This window comes from Uranotaenia lowii, chromosome 1 (genome assembly GCF_029784155.1).
Source record: "Uranotaenia lowii strain MFRU-FL chromosome 1, ASM2978415v1, whole genome shotgun sequence".
NCBI lineage: Eukaryota > Metazoa > Arthropoda > Insecta > Diptera > Culicidae > Uranotaenia > Uranotaenia lowii.
In genome coordinates this window covers 154,332,874-154,353,230 of record NC_073691.1, presented here as the reverse complement: position 1 = coordinate 154,353,230, position 20,357 = coordinate 154,332,874, and the positions used below count along the sequence as shown (strand labels likewise).

The following is a 20,357-nucleotide window of genomic DNA, read 5'->3' as shown; positions in this document are numbered from 1 at the left end:
ATTCGTAAATATGTCTCCAAATAGTTTAGAATACGCTAATTCGACATTTACGATTTGAGTAAACTGATTTGCGATAAATGGGCGATCCTTCCTTCTTTCTTCTTTTGACCGGTTCGTAAACAGAAAATCTCAGATATAGAGCTATAGCGCGAATCATTTCAACTCATGAGTTGGCATAGTGGTAAGATACCGGACAGACAACTCGTAGGCTGGAGTTCAAATCTCGGTCGGGAATTTTTTTTTTTCGTTTTACTCAAATTACTTCAAATCGTATATTTTGCATTTTGTGGGGAAATCGAATCGTTAAAATCTTGTCATTGTAGATATATCGCCTCCACTTTTATAGCTATATGCTATTTTGGTAAGTTTAATACAATCTTTTCATCTAGTATATTCGTTTGATTAATTCTGTTGTTCCTGCGATATACCCTCTTAAATGTTTGCTGGGTAGAAGTTGAAAATATGTACGTATATTGCCTCCACGTTGGTAGGTAAATGCTGGTTTTTCGAGTTTCATACGATCATTCTATAATGTATTTGAAACGTATAACAAAGTTGTTGAGAAATATACCTACAAAAATGTTTGCTTGGTATCGATCTTTCCAGTTTGAAATCGTTCTTTAAGTATTAATTTTCCTACTGCTTCCCTTTTTAGAAACACACCCTGCAACACCCTGCAAGGATCGTACGATGGGACTGTTTTCCCCCGGAACATCTCCAAGACGGAAGTGTTCAAAGTGTACCGGAAGGCTTTCTGTCGAACGTTGCCCATTGCCTTCGAAAAGGAAGGCGAACACGACGGCATCAAGGCGTACTGGTTCGCCATCCAGGATAATGCGTTCGAAAGTTCGACGGACGATCCGTATACGGCCTGCTACTGCCGGAATGGTCAGTGCCTGCCGAAAGGGCTGGGCGATCTGAGCCCTTGCTGGTACAGTGAGTAGCACGAATTGGGAAAGCCTTGGTTTGGAAATAAACTTGAAAAATCTCTTACAGACATTCCCCTAGCCGTATCGTTGCCCCATTTCTACAAAGGCGACAAAGCTCTGTCAGATGCGATCGATGGATTGAAGCCGGTCAAGGAGAAACACGATACGGTGTTGATCATGCAGCCGGTAAGCTCCCAAACGCAGATATTAGTCGGATCAACCCCTTATTTATTTTTCCTATTTTTTGTGTAATACAGCAACTAGGGATTCCGATGAAGGCAAACATCCGGGTACAGATAAGCTTGCTGACCAACGTCAGCTTCAACGCGGACCTGAAACCGTTCCACAATTCGGCCATCCCGCTGCTGTGGGCTGAAATGGTAAGCTGATGTTTTTGAAATTTGAAATGTACTATTTTAATCTTAGTTTTGGTAAAGTTTTTTCTACGTGGGACTTTTTGATGGACGACAAAACTTATGAAAAAAAAAATTCTATATTCTTGAACATCTCTGCTCGTGGCAAGGTTCCTATCAGTATTAAGTTTATATTTGCTGATCAATTTGCAAACAATATTGTGATTTGGCATAATGTTTTTTTTAAACATTGTGAAACCAGTGGTGAAATTATCATCTTCAAAACTAAACACAAAACGTTTGGTAACTCAATGATACTTAATTTCTACAATTTGGTCCAGTGGATTCTTAAACAACGAGTGCCAAATTTAGGTGTTTTCTGGCTTTGATTGTTTCACAATCATTCATGTAATAGGTAAATTACATATACATTTATTATATTTGAGTTCATGTAAAATTGCACTGTTTTGATTATGATGTACTTCAAAAGTTAATTCTTAAATGTTCAACGGCACAATAGATGGCACTGATTCTGTGCCACTGTAGTTTGTCTGCATTCCTTAAAAACTGAGCTTGATTAATTGAGAACAGATGCGTAGAAGATCTCAGAAGAAGTCAAATCATTGTCGGATTTGCAAATCCAAGACTTCTAAATTGGATCCTCATTTGGAAACTGACGCATCCTCAAGAATTTCGTTGAACCACCGACTGCAAAGGCAGAGAAAACGAGAGAAAATATCTGCAATAACTCACTTCTCACAATAACTCGTTCCAACTGCCGGTGACCAAATCTGAGAAAAAGATGAAAAATATTTCCTGATTCCTAACCTAGCCAATCTGTGCGATTTTTCGGTCGAGCAATTTGGTCCGAAAGGTGTGTCACACCCGCGAAAAAACTAAATCTGCATATTAGGTATTCATCTCTTCGCGGGTTTGCCGCCAGTCCCGCATCGGGGATTCGCTAATGTGAATGATTTTTGGCGAATGCAAATGCGGATTTCAAGGTCGAACTTTATGTGTGCTTTAAGCGCTTTTCCGTCTAAGATGGTAGGAATGGTGACCATAAAGAAATATTCGCATATGTTTCTTGGAACAGGATTTTTTAAGGTGTTGCTGATATCACGTTTCGCCAAATTATTGCCGGGACAAATCTTTTCCAACGTATTTTTTCAACTTATTTTAAGCTTTGTTGGACCGTGGAGCGCACTCGCTTTATCGGTATAGGTTCTGATAGACTTCCACAAACTTGAAAATTAGCAATATTATAAATTTTAACGGCTTTTTTCTTTTTTATGTTCAATGATCTTTCTAATGTCGATTCTCCATTAGATCTGTATCGTAGGGTTACCAGATCCCGCAACACCAAAAAGAGTACTGCACGCTAGAAATTATTAAACCATTTACGATTCAAAAATAACCATTTTTGACCTTTTCCCGGGAAATGCCATTTTATGAGTTCTCCATGAGAACCCATAAAATGACTTTTCGGGGAGAAGTAGAAATATGGTTATTTTTCATCCGTATTGAACATGGCGAAGAAGTTAGAAAATGGTTATTTTTTCATTGAAATTCAAGAAGCGTTTTTTATTTGATGAAAAATAAAGCTGTGATAGTCAGAAAGAACTTTTGATTTCGGAATGCTTTGTTTATTATGAGAATTATGTTCATCATCGTATTTTTCATTTTAATGTTTTTCATGAAATTTCAATTTAACGCGACAAAAGAGGCACCGGTTGCTCACTAATGGGCCTGGTTGTTCTCTTCGAATCGGTTCAGGCGGGTGTCGATCGGATCTGGAGCTAAAGCCGAGCGGTGAACCATTGCCCAGCGATTCATGATCCGTTCCGCTGCCTTTTTCCTCCAGGCTGAGTCGGGAGCAAGATTTTGGCCGTCTGGGATTATTCAAGTTGTCGGTGCTGTTGAGTGACCGACATCCGATGGCCATTAGTTCCGATTCCGGGGAGGTTTCCTTTGATTTTAACTAATTTTCGTGGCTAAAAAATGTGTTCAGGACTGTAGCTTGATTCGATTCCGGCAGCTTGCTGTCTTGCCAGTTGTCGCGCCAGATTCCAAATCCAACACTTGATTCTTCCCGGCTGCCGTGAGGTTGGACATGACCGCGGAAATGCTTGCTTCATACCGCAGATGGTTCAAAATTCCTTGACTTCGCTGTTTGGTTGGCATCCAGCGGAGTTCGTTAAGAGGTCCTGCATTAGCTGAGACTTGTTTTCTCCATTCACGGTAACGAAACATTCGGTAAGATTATCCGATTCCTGCAAATAAATTTAGTTTTTAAAGTTCACTGCTAATGTTTGAAAATGATAACTTACCTTGTGCGATAATAATTTCACCAGTGTAGTCTTTTGTAATTTTGTGAATTATTAACTTTACAAAATAAGAGTTATTTCCAAAATACTGTTATGTTAACTGTTAAGTCTACAGGAAATTATAAAATATTGGAAAAATTTGACTTCAAGCAAGATCGATTGCGTAGACAAACAATGTATTATCGGTTCTGTTTTTCGATTGAGGTTAAATTTTCATCCTTTTTTTGGTTAATACCCGAAAACTAGGAATATGGTTAAAATTGTTCCTTAAAATATCGATGAAAAATAACCATATTGGCAGTTCTGCAGTTAAAACCAGAAAATGGTTATTTTTCATTCAAAATTGGTTAAATAAAAATGAGCGTGTGTCGAGTCCGGCGGATATTTTTCTACACGCGTTCGGAATATCTTCAACCACTCGCTGTCGAATACTCCGTTCGTTACCGCAATATTCTATTAACTGACTTGTTTCGTCGATCTTCGGGAAGCAGAAATATTTTCCTACTTCGATTGCACACACACAATCATAATATTCTTTCGTTAAGTTTCTTTCTTCGGACCCGATTCAAATTAATTTATCGCTTCGCTCAGCCACATTCGAGCGATTAGCTTTTAGCAAGCTTGTATTAGTGATGCGATGTAAGCAAGCTCTCCTGGTTTGGAGTGGCTAGTGAGTTCACAGACATCGTATGTCTCAAATGTGGAATTACTGTATAAATACCTTATTTGGAGAGTTACTTAAACTCAGAAGGACTTTTATTTTTTTTCATACATTTGTCTATCTTTACTCACATATTCTCTACAAGTACATTGAGATTATTTACCATAAAAGTCAAGAGAAACGAAACAACTGCGGATTTCTGAGCTCCCAGGCATCAGCTTGATACAAGATCCATTTAGTTATCGAGCTTTGCGCCCGGATGGTATGCAAAAACAGAAGGAAAAGGATGTACATATTTCTTATTATGTGAGGAGGCCCCTACAACCTCAAATAAGCGAGGTTTTACTGTAATTGGAAACCAAGCCATTTCAATTTAATCAAATACTGTCAATTTGATGAGGTTATGTAACAGTTGGATTATTCGAAGAGATAGCAGGATTTAGATGTTATGCTGATAAACCACAATAAAAAATAACACAATTCAATTTTCATTTTTCTTTTTTTTTTTATAGACGCGTACATTTCCTTAACAACCATTATTTTAGAATTGGGAGCATTTAAGCATATTACCTTAATTGTGTACATATTGATTTCTGTTTGCATTCTCAAAGGCACTTATCACGCTCAGTTTATTACAAACAAAAAAAATGCATTTTAATGAAAATATGATGTTAAAGTAATTTGTTATAAGCTGTTCTCCTTTCATAGTTTTTGTATAAGATGTGGAATAACCTCATAAAATGGAAGAAATACACAGGTTTTTCAAAGAAAATGTCTTTCAACAAAAAAAGAGTACATTTGGTCAATTTTCACAAAAAGAAGAGTACGCCCGTTTCTCGATCAAAAAAGAGTACATGTACTCTTAAAAGAGTACGTATGGTATCCCTACTGTATCGGCATGTGTGCTTGCTAAGGAAATCATACAAAACAAGTTTTGCAAATATATGCAGAGCTAGCTGGTTTATGAAGATGGTCCAAAAATGCAATAATTTTTAGAACAATCTGTCTAGGAAATATTCCAGATTTTCTGGATATATTCAGGCTTGCCCATAAATCCAGTAAAAAATCCAGATACGTCAAACTGGACGGGATATCCAGAAACTGGTTAAAGCTTCCCGAGTTTTGCTCGAGTTTATTAACATTATTTGCTAAATCAAATAAAAAACTAGAGGTCCTCTTTAAAAAATTTTAGATTCGGAGTTCGATAATGATTTTTCAAAAATTTCAAAATGTACATTAATTTTGCCCTTTTTTATTTTTTTTTATCGTTCTGAAAGCCTGACCGTGTGGATACGTGTGGTTGAAAGTATGGTATGCTTAAAGATCTTCTGCCTTTTCATTAACTATATTGAAGATATCTTGCTCAAATTCAACCTTCATCTAATTCAATATCAAAGAAGCAATATCAAATAGCTCGGCACCTGTTCCGACATGTTTGATCCCAGATTTCACAGGAACGCAATTTCTATGGTGATAAATGCCCTAGAAGCGACTAGTCATCTGATGTCTTTTCAGTTATTGGTGTTATTTAAAAAATCAGAAATAATCCTACTTAAAAAATATCTTTTAACACATCATCCGATAATATCGTCTAGTTGAAAATAATTGACTTTAAAAATGAGGGGCATTAATATGGAAGAAATAAAAAGCATTGAAATAATCGCTTAAATTTTATCATTAAAAACTCAATAGAATATTCGACCGAATATTCGTTTGGCCGAATAGTTGAAAAGAACAGTATTCGGTATTCGGCCGTTCGCCGAATACCACTATTCGGTACATCTCTAATGATATCGAAGAGTACCCATGCGCATAACCTAAATCCGTAATACCGAGACAATGTAATTTTGTTGCACTTTAAAGGAAAAATAATAAAAAAAATATTACGATGTTGTTTTGATGAATTTTCGAACTTTTCGTCGAGTACGTGAGAACTTAATATTCATAATAGTTTTTTCGTACTCAAATACTTTTTGATGCCAAATTTGGTTTCATTTGCTCGATTAATACTCCAGTTATGAAAAAAAAAATTGTATGAAACTTTCCTCCCTCTTTCATTCCTCCCCACTGGAATAAGGAAGGGGTCTCAAAAAATCATTAGAACATGTTACGTTCCCAAATACCCGCGCATGCCAAATTTGGTTCCATTTGCTTAATTAGTTTTTGAGTTATGTAAAAAAACATGAAAGAGGCCTTCTCTCTCTTTCTACTGGAAAAAGGGAGGAGCGCCCTCCCCCCTTTTCATCTCCCTACTGGAAAGAGGGAGGGGTCTCAAATAGTCATAGAAATATTTTTCGTATCCCAATACCCTCTCACGCCAATTTTGGCTCCATTTGCTTTAACAGTTTTTGAGTTATGTAAAAAAAACATGAAAGAGGCCTCCTCCCTCTTTCTACTTTCCAGTAGGGAGGAGTCTCAAATAATCATTGATGTACTTTTCGTATCCAAATACCTTTACATGCCAAATTTTATTCCAATATCTTGATTAGTTTTCGAATTATATATTGTAAGTTAGCCCCCCTTCCCCTTTCCTATCAACCCCACTGAGAGAAGGGAGGGGTACAAAATATTCATAGAAATTTTTCTCGTTCCCAAATACCACCCCATGCCAAATTTGATGCCATTTGCTTGATTGGTTCTCAAGTTATGCAAAAAATTGTCTTTTGTTTGGGAGGCCCCTTCCCTCCTTCATAAGAAGGGGAGGGGTCTGTGAATCAACTATCTTCACTTTTATTCAAACTTAAGTTCACTATTTTGTCCTCTAAGACTTCTTGAACGATTTGCCATGTGAACTTTGGTCGAATAGATGATTTTCAGATGTTTTTGGGTCACCCACTGGGACTTTTCTGGATTTTTCTTGATCCTGCCCAAAAAAATTTGTCAGTAAACTTCAGTTTGCACGCTATCTCAAAAACCACTTGACAGATTGTCACTAAATTTTGTGCTCGTACACAATGCATTATTAGGTAGCTTCACTGAAAATTCCATCGATTTCCATCCATACATTCAAAAGTTATTCATGAAACAAAGTGTTGCATTTTATTCGAATACACTCCTTATCATTAATTCTGGTAAAGTTTTTTACGGCATCTAAATTTTTTAAAATTCATACATCTTTTGGTCATTTTTTTTAAATTTTCTATGAGAATCAAAAACATTAAAAAACTATCCCATGATGTGAGAAGCTTTGTCTTCATCATTTTGTTATTATAAAATGATAACTTTTTAACTTTATCTATCTATCTAGGGGAGATGAGGGCATAATGGCCACCTTAAGCAAAACGCTTATTTAACAATAGAGAACAGCTGTAATATGTGAACTACATCATTGTTTCGTGTTCAGACACTCAAATTGTTAATTGCCTAATTGGATGAAACTTGAAAAAGTAGATAAAAACGTTTAAAAATGCATTTTAAAATGTTTTGCCGAAAGCTGAAAACCAGTCACTATAGAGGCATAATGAGAAACCCCCCGATGCAGTATGGGCACCATTAATGAAGGCTAGATGAGCGTTTTCTGCCGGGGAATCTAGCAGTGAATTCGACTCGATGAAGTCACCTGAATAATAGAGCTACAGCTTAACGTGTATCGTCTGACGATTTGGCCTATTGGTTGGATGTCGGAGGGGTAATCAGTAGGCTCGGGTTCGATTCCTGGTCGAGATGATTTTTTTTTCATTTATCATTCATGATCGATGCATTTTGCACTAAACGGTGAGGTGTAGATTCATCAAACAAAGCAGTAACAAAATAATCTAGGTCTGTTTGTAGAATTAAGAATTAACACACGCTCATACATTATGTTTCTGGTGTTTTGTTTGACGGATGATGCTACTAGCCGTATAATGTAACAATAAAAAAAATCAATCATGAATGGTTGGTATGTAAAAAAGAACCCCTCGAACAGGAATCGAACTCGAGTCTATTGATTACCTCTCCGACACCTTACCAATACCAATAGGCCAAATCAACAGATGAATTAAGTCAAGCTGTAGCTCTATTATTAAGTTGACTTCATCAAGTCGAATTCGCTGCTAGATTATACGGCAGAAAACGCTCATCTTGCCCTGATTTAAAGTGCTCTGTTTGCCCCAGCTCAACAAATTTAAGTAAAAACGCGTTTTAAAATTGATTAAAGTGAAAACACAAAAACTGGTGTTGAAAATTGAGAAACAATGTGTAAATCATCTTGCAGTGCGTACATTTCAGATCAAGATGATTTAAAGGTCATAAAAGCTCATTTGGTGGTGCTCAAAAATTATAATATTTTCGTCACTTGAGAACCTAGCTGGTTATTATTTAATATTTATGTAAAGCTGATAAGGATATTTCTTTTTTGGTGAAAAATTAATACTATAGGTAGTACGAAACAAATCCTCATGAAAATTTGTTTAAGAAAATACGTACTTTTGTAGAAAAAAGGAGTGCTTATTATGCCCTGGGTGCTCGTTATGCCCTTATCTCCCCTATATGGGCTTTTTAGATTCAATGCCCTTAATTTTTTGAGAATAAATGGATCGAATTCATAATCAAATCACATTATTTGTTATTTTTCTAAGCATTTAAAGTAAATTTAGCATTAGTTTCAAGATTTTTATAACAATTATTTATCTGACCATAAAATTTCGTGACGTCACAAAGCTTTGCAAAACCGTGTTGAAAAAATATGGCGGGTTGTGACGTCACAAAACTAAATCGCAATTTAAAAAAAAAATCAAAAAAAGCGATTTGTTGGTTGTAATGAATTGATTCTTTCCTGAAATTTTCATAAAATATGATTGAATAGAAGAGCAGAAAAATATGATTTTGTAAAAAAAAAATAGTGGAAAAAGTTGCGCGTTGTGATTTGTTTCCCTTATATTTTGATATCTATTCGTTCAATAAAAATACTTTTGATTCTAAGTTGTAGCGAAATAAATTTTTAACTTATTGGTATATTTTTTCAATTTGCGCTATGAACTGTCAAATTTACATACAATATACCAGAAAAATGTTTTGCAAACGTTGTGACGTCACGCTGGAATGGGTCAACAATAACTGCTATTTAGTTCACGTTTCGGTTTACTGAATTAATTTTTTTTTCTACTATCTTCAGAACTGTTTATATGTATAACGGAAAAAAACAATTTTAACTACTTATGAATTAAAAAAGGGTTAAATATTCAAAATGTGCTACATAAGTCAAAATTTCTACCTCCCACCTTTTCCCAACACGGAAGAATTTGCTCTAAGACACTTATTCATTTCATGAAAGAAAAACTACAGGAATTTTGTATTTTGTTTCCTTGATGATATGCAACCAAATTGGTTTCATAGTTAATTTAAGCATATTTAAAGCGAACAACATTTTCTCACCGTGCTTCCACGAAAGAGCTTTTCAGACGAGCTTTATCCAAATTTCTTTCTCTCCTTTTTTTTCTCCCTCTCGAAACAGTGCGTAGAAAAGCTTACCCCGGACATCGTGATGCTGCTGCATCTGCTGTTCGATATCGCCCCGTACCTGCAAACCGGTTGTGTCTATCTGCTGGCGCTACTCGGGCTTTCGCTACTCGCCACCACGACGCTGATGTCGCTGTGCTCCCGGCATGCCACCCTCGAGTACGATCCGCGGAAATCCATCCGATACTCGACCGTCAACATGATCCCGTACCCGTTGCGCAAGGAGCTGGAAAAGTATGGCAGCAGTGGCCTCGAGGGGGTGGCAGAAATTCGCCGGGAGGCGTTGCTCATCGAAAACGAAGCATCCTAAACTGTGAACCGACAACAAATGATTCGGTTCGACTTTGGCCAAAGTTTGCGACCGGTTGGACTGGTTTTCCCAAATTCGAAACGAACAAAGTCGAGCGGGATTGCAACGGATTATTCGTTCTAGAATAACGCAGTCATTGTGATATCTAAGCTACACTCTACCTATATGATATGTTTTGTAATTTTAGATTTTATTTTTGTACATATTTTCCAATCAAACATATATTTTCTAATTTAAAATGCAAAAATCTATGTTCACATAGCTAGGAGGCGGTTTTGTGTTATTTTCTAACTGTAGTAGGAAGGAGCGAATCAATAGCAACTGACGATAACGAATTTTTTTTTATCCCAAAACAGTTCCATGCGATAGGGTTTTTTTCTACTTACTGAAAATTTACTAATGAGAAATAAATTTCGAATTAAGAAAATATCGGCTGTGTGTGACTTGGTGGAACGAAAAGAAATCTTTCGAATAGTAGAAAATGTTACATTGGGGTTTTTCGTCCAATCAAACCCAGTCGTAAGGAGTACGGGGGGAAGGGGGTATCCCATACATTTTTGCTTAACTCAACAGTCAACTATTTCGGAATATGCTCTCATCCACAGGAGACAGGTTGTCGTAAAGTATGAAGCCTTGTGATTGTTTATTCTACACAACCTCTTCAACTACTAAGAATAAAAGAAATTTAAAATTAGTAGTTTTTTATTGTCATCGGTAGAATTCCACGTAAAAGCAGAACTAGCAAATGATATACCTATTAGACTGAGTCGATTGGGGGCCTTTTTGGAATTTATAAAATCATGGGGTCTTAAAAGCTTTATTTTGGTTCAAAACTGATTCATGATTTTGGCAATTTTTTTAAGAATCGTTTACATGTGTGAATGTGAATTCGAACTTTTGTTTTCTTTATTTAGCTCATACTACCTAACTGGGTAAGTTCGAAAACTATTGTCGGCTGCTCAGTTCGTATTAACCCTTCGTTTCATAAAGTAACAAATTTGCAACAATTAATTAAAGCTGTTGTAAATTTGACAGAAAGCAATATAGTCAACTTTGTTCATCGTGACAATAATATTTCTTATTTCAAGATAACGTTCAATTAAGAAAATGAATTGCTGAATATATATATACAAACTACACCAACTTGAATCTTAAAAATATAAAATGTTTAAAAAGGCCTTTTTCAACGTTTTGACCCAGTCCAATTCACACCGGGAAAATAAATTTGACTAGATAAAATATTTGCGCATTTTCAGTAATGCAATTAACACAAATGGATAGAATTAGAATGTTTTGGCTAGATCATCAACCATTCGTTTCATAAAGTATAAAAATGGCAGCAATTACGAAACCTAGTTAAAAATCCTGCATAAAAGTTGATTTTGCAATAATTTTTTTTTTCAAAGGGTCACATTTAGTACACATTTGTGACTATTAAGTAGTTAAAGTATTTATATTGATAATTTGAATCTTAAATTTTTCAAATGCAAACAGCGATGATTTTAAATACAATCATATGATCCCTGGAAAGGATTTATTTGTAAAAAAAATTCACATTTTAAGTAAATTGAAAGTTAACATCTTTTTTCTACTTACTACTAAATAATGATACATTCATGATTCTCAATATTATGCAATGTTATACCCTAGTTTGTAACATTAGTTCCATAATGTGCTTCAATTACTTTCTATCGTTTGTATAGAATTTATGTTAACAGTTTTAATGTTTTCAGAACGAACTTTATATGGAAATAATATATGAAGGTGAAACGAAAATGGCAGTTCCATTTAAGTCCTATTTATAATTCTGTTTACTCTTTCAAACGCGTACTATATTAAAAAAATGTTATACGGGTAGAACCATTTGAAATGTTTTTATGCATCGGTTTTCTGTATTAAGGAATAATAAAAATATTGTTTTGGTTTTTTTTTTATTATAGGTGTTCGAATAAACAACGCAAATTGTTTCTTCTACAATTTGTATTTCTTGATTTTCAAGCTCCTTGTTTCTTTGAATCACAATAATCGCTTTTTTGTTTAAAAAGTTTTATAATTCAAACATTGTTGTCAGCCTAGTATGAACTTTTTTTTTAGATTGCTGCATATTGCGCTAAAGAACTATGGGCACGAAGATTACCATAAAACCTTTCACAAAAAATGAAGTTACTGAAAAAGAACTGAATATAAGTCCACAGCTTGAATGTTATACCAAGTATGGATTTTGATAAGGTTATTTTTTCAAAAAAATGATTTTGGAAAGACGTTCCAGCTTCCCATATAGCACCTTCAAGCAAACGTAATGAATAAGTCACTAGCTGGTATATTATCGCATAACTACCCCCTGCTAAATTCTGTGCCGGGATTGTCTAGGCGCTAGCAAATACGCTGGCGCAAGTCTTTTTTTTGGTATGCTAGGCGTATTGGGTTCGATTACCGGTATCGGCAGACAACTTTTGGGTTCGAATCACACAAATGGCCAACAGGTAAGATGTGCTTCTTTGAAATGCTCATATATGAGAATGTTCAATCAGTTGCCCAGGCCAGATAATACACGGATGCCAAAATTCATATAGTAAACGGATTGGCTTGTTCTTCCAAAACATACTATCATCAGCACACGCAATACATTTACTCGATAATAGTTCATACGAAACCATGGGGTCCGGGTGAAGGCCTGCATTGGAGATTTATCGAGCTAATTTATCTAAATAATGCATTTAAGCACATACTTAGGCAGAAACTGAGGTGAATCTGTGCATCCATGGTGGATAACCAACATACATAGGTACTAACCCCAGCTTAATTGTGTCGAGACACTAGGTTTTCGAAGTTCATAAGCTTTAACTATGATTAGAGCAAGGTAAATTAGGAAATAAGCATTTATTTCTAGCTGTCTTGTGTGAGGAACAAAAACCTTCCTCCATTTCATGTTGTTGCAAATTTGCAACAGTTAATATTTTGGCTAAGTACTCGAAATATGTGAAAATAATATTTTTCCATTATTTTTCCCTTCATGTAGGTACTCATCATTGCGCACTATGAAATTGCCACGATGAAATTGCCACGCACGAAATTGATTCGCAAAATTCGAGTTTTCATCCGATTGCCATCAAATTTTCAGAGATAGAAAAATAACTATTGAACTTCATTTTACTATTTTATTCGTATTCTATTTACAGTCCACATGCAAATGCCCTCACCTTGGCCTTAACCCGACCATAAGATTCTGCACAACTTATGAATCAACCGTTTTTTGCATGTAAACCCATACTTTCTTCAATTTCTCGACTGTCTTCACTACTTAGGTTGTTTAAGAAGGTGCTGCTTCATAATCGCCCAGTACTTCTCGATGAGGCGGAGCTGCGGAGTGTTGGGAGGGTTGAACATTTTCGGCACGAAATTGACCTTATTGTCCGCATACCATTTTAGCACGTTGGCATGCGGCCATATCCGGCCAGAAGATTGTTGGGACGTTGTGGGCCTTCAGGAGAGGAAGCAGACTCTTCTGGAGACCCTCTTTCATGTACAACTGTCCATTCACCGCTTCCCGCACGTGCAGATGGCTTGCCAAACCAGGAATTTATTCGCAAATTTTGACATCTTCTAGGTACGGACATGCTCCGAAACGCTGAACTTATCCTTGGCCGCGAAAAACAGGTTGCCGGGGATCTGTTTGAAGTCGGCCTTCACATATGTTTCGTCGTCCGTGATGCAGCATTCAACTTTCATCAGCATGCTGAGGTACAACGTCCTGGCACGGGTTTTGGCGGACTTTTCCTGCTTCTCGACGCGATAAGGCGCCTTTTGTACCATGAACGTTCGAAACCCAGCCTCAGTTTTGGCCTTCTGGACGGCTTAGGTGCAGCTTCTTAGCCACATCCCGAACAGAGGCGTTTGGGTTTCGGTTGAAGGCCCCAACTACGCGGTTATGATTTTTGGTGTTGTACGGAATACTTTTTCCTTCACTTCTGGGCTACCGATCTGGGTGGTTAATCGTTCCTCGAGCCGCTTAATCACTCGCAACCGTGCAATTCGCCATACCCAACGTTTTAGCGAAGGAACGATGCGAGAGATCCTTGATCTCTTCTTCTTCTTCTTCTTTCTTTCTTTCTTTCTTTCTTTCTTTCTTGGAGCGACTGCTCCAGATTGTTGGGCCAGTGACAATGACTATATGCCCAATCCTTGATCTCGTGATGAATGCGGAAGAGTTTGATAACAGGACTTTAAAACTTGCAGAATGTAAACAATGCACTATGAACTTAATCCGCCCAAATTTTCATTAAATTCTATCCAACGGTTAAAAAGTTAAAACAATTTCATAGTGTGGCAATTTCATCGTGGACACCCTTCAGTAATATAAATAAAGAATTTCCAGTTTTGTTATAAATATTGAAAGCACAAAGCATATACTAATCTGCATAGCATTGCACATTGAATTTTGGCCTTACAGCTGCTATTTTGCTTTGCATAGTTTATTTAAAAAATATGATCGATTTAGGAAAGATGATTTAAAATAATAAAAAAAGTGAAACATTTTTCATTTCAGAGCGCAGGTTTTTCAGTTTATAATTTTAAGTTCTGAATATTTTGTACTTGTTTTTTGTCCTAGGACAAAATAAATAAATTATGTTTTTCTTATCACAAATTTAGATTAAAAAAAGGCTTCCAAGAAGATTGTTTTCTCAAAAGGCAAAAAATCAGGATTTGAAAACAAAGACAAAGTTATTAAAAATATCACAAAAAAAATTTAAAAGTCTGAATTAAAAGATTCGGTGAAACGAAAAAAAAGATTCTTTAAAACTCGATTAATTTATTTGGAAATCAAACAAAATGTGAAAGATTAAAAAAAAAGTTTCTTTTAACACTAAACGTACCGGAGGCGGTCAAATGACGGTTTTTGAACTTTAAACGAGGATTATGCCTTATATAACTGTTTTTTCGCAAATTTAACGACAGGACTATTTTAATTTTTGAAATGCAAGTATTTTTGCGTTTTTAATTTTTTTTAAGTGTTACGGTTTTCGAATAACGCATGTGGTATACCTATTCATACCGCGAGCGGTCAAATGACGGCAAACACCGTTTTCACTAAAACTCGCTTGTTTCTCAACCGATTTCTATCAAATTTATAGTTTTGAAAAGCTTATAACTCGACTCAAATATATTTCTCAGACAATTTTCAGCTACAATCAATAACTTTAAAGTTATTTACAGTACAAGAAAAATTTTATGAAAAACATGCTTCAGGAAAAAGGTTGTAAATCAGTTGTTAAGTGCTCGAAAAAAATTTCACTTAGTGCCTGAGAAAGCTGAAGTTAGAAGCTATATGTTGCACATACAGAAATTTCCTTATTTTAATTTTTGGCATTTCGGCGAGTTGTGAAAATTCAAGGTAGAATATTTAGAAAGAACATGAAGGTATTATAGGTGGAAAGATCAAAGCTAGAGCGCTTTGGGTAGAAGAAATTGAATAGTTGGTGAAAATGTGAGCAGGGCTTTTGTTGTGTGAACAGCTTTTGAACTACTTGCGTGATTCTTTGCCGCGCGCCGTTTCAATGTTGATAGGAAGCGATGAAGAAACCCATCGCATTCCTACCCACATTGAAACACGGACGGGTCGAACACATGTGAGATTGTGTCCGACCGGGCAAAAAATCACCCAAGCAGCGCTCACATGTGCTGTTCTATTGCTAAGCCAATTCTATCGATGCGTGCTACTTTTTTAGGTACATCGGATGGTTGCTACTTTTGTTTTCGCATATTATCCATCCGATGCCTTACTTTTTTGCCAAATGCATCGTGGTGAATTGTGTTGTAATTTTTATTATCCCATTCAGTCAGCTTTTTCTCTGTTGAATTAAATAAAAGAAATAAAAGTTTTATTCAATTTAATTTATTTACACTATATTCCTCAAAACAAAACACTTTCACTGCACTTGCTGATAAAAAAAATTTTATTTCCGCTAGCTCTTGCGGCCCAGTTTACTTCGATTTGCAAAATCCTGAAAAAGAAAAAACTTATTTCAATAATAACTAAAAAAATTAGAAATGATAAATAACGCACCATTTACGATACCCTCTGGCATTCGTTCCAGCACACACGAAGCTCTTCCTTCTCGATGTGCCGGAACTTTTCTTATCGTACCATTTTTGGACCTGAGGGGAAAGTATATTTTCTGTCAGCGGGGATCAATTTTTTTTTGGCTTTGACTTACCCTTTTCATTCGATCTACACGAGCGTAAAAATTTCAGCATCAGTTCGTTGATAAGGTTCTGAAAACAAAACATGGAATTACTGAAAAAACGTCCAAACCAATTTTCACAACTCAAACAAAGCTCAACAAACAGATGGATGCCAGCTCTTTTTCTTATAAGAATTTATAACCAAACGTTTGAGAAAATTGCTCCATTGATTTCAGAAGCCATTCCCTTAGACTTTACGTGAAATTCATGTTGAAAAAAGTTAGTTACTCCGAATTCATGTAGAATCGATGGGATGCATTAAAAGCTCAGTCTACGTGAAAAATACCGTAGAAATAATTTTCAAATTCTTTTGGGTGTACGTTAACGGACTCAAAATCTAGTGCAAAGCTGAGCTTAGGTGTAGGGATTGTCTCAGAAAATCCAGATTCATAAAAAGTTCGCAAAACAACTATCTTTGAAAAGCCGTCAAAAATTATGTATTTAGTATAATCAAAATCTAAAGATTTCAAAATGTGACAAATTACGTCTACTTTTCAATTCACTTTTTCAAAATTTTCTACTGTAACAGGATCAGCTTTGGCGGTTGATTGATTGAAAAGTACGGGTTTTACACAACTTTTTTACATTTTTTGTGACCATGATCTTAGAAATTTTTTTAAAATTTTTTCCATATGTGCAACATATAGCTTCTAACTTCAGCTTTCTCAGGCACTAAGTGAAATTTTTTTCGAGCTCTTCGTAACTGATTTACAACCTTTTTCCTGAAGCATGTTTTTTCATAAAATTTTTCTTGTACTGTAAATAACTTTAAAGTTATTGATTGTAGCTGAAAATTGAATGAGAAATATATTTGAGTCGAATTATAAGCTTTTCAAAACTATAAATTTGATAGAAATCGGTTGAGAAACAAGGGAGTTTTAGCGAAAACGGTGTTTGCCGTCATTTGACCGCTCGCGGTATGAATAGGTATATACAAAGTGTCGGTATGTTTAGTGTTAACATTTCAGAAGAAGGGCTTGTGATATAGCTCAGTTGGCAAGTCTGTTGTCTCCTGAGCCGATGTCCGCGAGTTCGAGCCCAAGAGTAAACATCGAACACAGTTGTACCGGATAGTTTTTCAATAACGATCCGCCAACTGTAACGTTGATAAAGTCGCGAATGCCATAAAGATGGTAAAACGACTATAATCGAAACAAAAAAAAAAAAAAAAAAATTCAGAAGAAATTTTTTTTAAATAGATACATCTTGACATTTTAAAAACTTATTAAAAGTATTTTATCGATTACTCAAGAAAACAGCATTTTGTAGCCTAGGCTTCAACTATTTGGTAGATTTTAGCGTCCTGAACTCTTATCTTTTGTAAGATTTTGTCTGCCAACTCTTGTTTTGGCGATGTGAACAAGTTTAAATGAAGTTGGGTTGAATTTTAAGTGAACCAGTCATTGATAATTGAAGAACTGACAAATCTACATGAATAAAAAAAAACTGATGCTGAATTTGTTATTATACTTGGCCGGCACTAATTTCAAATCCTTTTTTTGTCACTCGGAATTGGAACATCCCAAGGGGGGGTTAATAAAAAATAAGGCGAAAAACAAAAATATTGGATTAAATTGCACACACAAGCTTGTATGCAAAAAAATCGCATACAATATCTTTTTTATCGAAAAATTCAATAATATCAAGAATACAAATGGTGAAACAGCTCCCATCTTCCACAATTTTTTATTTGGTCTTGTAATCTATCCAATACTAAACTTTTTTTTCGAAATTAACATTAAATACTTCAAATTTTATTTATTCCTCCCTTTGGGGTTTTTGGAAATTTCGAAGGGGGAGGGGGTGACAAAAGAAGAAATTGATATTTGTTCCAGCCTAATATTGACTTAGAAAATAATATTTTGATAATTATACTGAAAAATGAGCTCAAAAATTTAAATTTTACAGTTTTAAAAAATTCGAAAACTATCATCACTCGTTTTACTGACATAAGTAAGGAAAGTTTGAAGTAAAGATTTTATTGCATTCAAAAAAATTGTTAAATCCTGCGAAAAAGATTTGATGTTTGATTTAAAAGATATTGAAAATTTAATTTGCTTAAAAACTTTTAAAACGTTAAAATTTCCGTATTTTACAGAATGGGGTAAAGTAAACAAATAGAAATTCTCTATAACTTATTTTGCAGAAATTAAAAGTATTAATTTGTTTAAATTTTTAAGGTTTAACCACAGAGAACAGACATACAAGCTAGCCCACGATACTTGTGTAAAATTTCTAACGATAGTTTTGAACAATTTTTTGTTTTTGGCTGGGCCTTTTCGAAAACTGGCCACCTGAAAATTTGATTGGTAACTTTTGAACGGCGCAATAGATGGCACTATTTCAAGTCAATTTCTAACGTGTTTTTTGAATGTCAGCATTTGAAATTTTACACTCTTTTTGGAAGATTTTTTGTTCGAGCTTGTACGTCTGTTCTCTGTGGTTTAACCAGCTAATGCAGAAGCTTCTTAAATAATTTTTATCTACTTCAAGAGTTAATTGAAAACTAAAAGCTGATAGAAAAATAATAATTGAAAAAAACTAATAATATTATTCATAATAAGTTCTAATGTGCAAAACCTTCGAAAAATGTGAGTTTTAGCTTAGTTTAGCTTAGTTGACTACTCATATCCACCTTAAATCATTGAACTTGAAGTGCTTAGATATGACCATTCGTTTAAAGCTTCAGATAGCAGATTTGATTAGACTTTGTTTAACTTACGCACTTCAAATTCCATGATCGCTGGCGTGGCTAAGTAGAACAAGTTCTACCTCGCCAATGGTTGCTACTCCGTGATTTATCAAGGTCATCAGTTTTTCGCAAAAGCCAAAAGAATGGTGCTTGGGACTAACAGTTCATTCACAATGCACAAAACTCATGCTCTCCCTTTGAAAATGATCAATAACGGCGCCGGCCACGTCCTAGTAGTCAATGAGAAATGAAGGAGGGATTGTTAGTAGGATACTTTATAGGATCAAATAACAACCTATTGTCCCTTTATATTCCAAAGATTTATTTTGAAAAATTCAGAAACAAAGGTAAGTCAAAATTATCAACTATAGAAACCGTCTATACGACTGCGAAACTATATTTAAATATCCAAGGAAAGGGTTGTGTTTGTAGGGGAAAGGGGATAGATCAGGGTCCATCCTGGTGAATGGTGCGATCGAGTTTACCTACACCTCCTATGCTCCTAGACTTTTCTTAAGGAAACTCCTATTTCTATCTTAGAGGCAGTTATAAGAAGTTTGATAATAAAGTAAAAGATGTGTTTAAATATTCTTTTAACTAACTTGTTCCTCCTTCTTGTTCCTGACACTAATGTGTTTTCAAAAACGACATACTTCTATCAAACTTCGAAGAATATTTATAAAGAGATATTTAAAATACTTAAATTTTGACAATGGATGAAGTAGATCCTCTTTTTGTTCTATTTAATTTTAAACTTGTTATGTATGTTGTGATATGGTATGTTGTGATAACTGAAAAACATCGTTTTTGGAAATTCATCAGTGCAATTCAACTTTTTGCCTCATATTGATTTCACAATTGCACGGAGAAAATAATCCCGAATGACTTACTGCCTCTTTTTCAAAACAATTTAGGACTCCTAATAATATTCAGTACTCTCCTCCTTAAGTATAGTTGAATAATTTAACTCAAGGATGTTGTTAAAAGGACCACTCAGTATAGTCGGTTTACCATCAATCAATCAGTCAGTACACCACAATGAGCAGCAATCTTTGAAATATTTCATGACTTTCGTTAAACGAAATACCCCAGTATTTAGATCTGATTCTTTACATCATTTTAAATTCAATGTTTCGAATAAATACTGAAATTATATTAAAAAAGGAATAAGGAAGGAATGGAAAAAATGAAAACAGATTACTTATCTTAAATTTAGACTAGACATCTCATGTTTACGCTCGGCTGGTGAAAAAATCTGGGTTGATCCGGAAGGCGTAGTACTAGCCCTAGCAGTTTTGTCGCTTGAATGTTTTACACTTTTTTCACGTTTAAATTCCCATAATAAATGAAAAAATCACTTACCTAACTTTTAACTTTCACGTACAACAGTCAACCTATTTTTA

The 20,357-nt window shown here is 35.2% G+C and overlaps 1 protein-coding gene across 1 annotated transcript in view; it reads left to right on the top strand.

Annotated features, from left to right (window-relative positions):
• LOC129740595 (scavenger receptor class B member 1) overlaps positions 1-10,428 on the top strand; it is a 102,538-nt gene extending 92,110 nt beyond the window's left edge. The window contains exons 6-9 of the mRNA XM_055732303.1: positions 656-936; positions 997-1,115; positions 1,187-1,309; positions 9,705-10,428. Of these exons, the coding sequence (XP_055588278.1) occupies positions 656-936; positions 997-1,115; positions 1,187-1,309; positions 9,705-10,019 (838 nt within the window). The 3' untranslated portion in view covers positions 10,020-10,428. The remainder of the gene's footprint in view (positions 1-655; positions 937-996; positions 1,116-1,186; positions 1,310-9,704) is intronic.
• Positions 10,429-20,357: the final 9,929 nt, after the last annotated feature.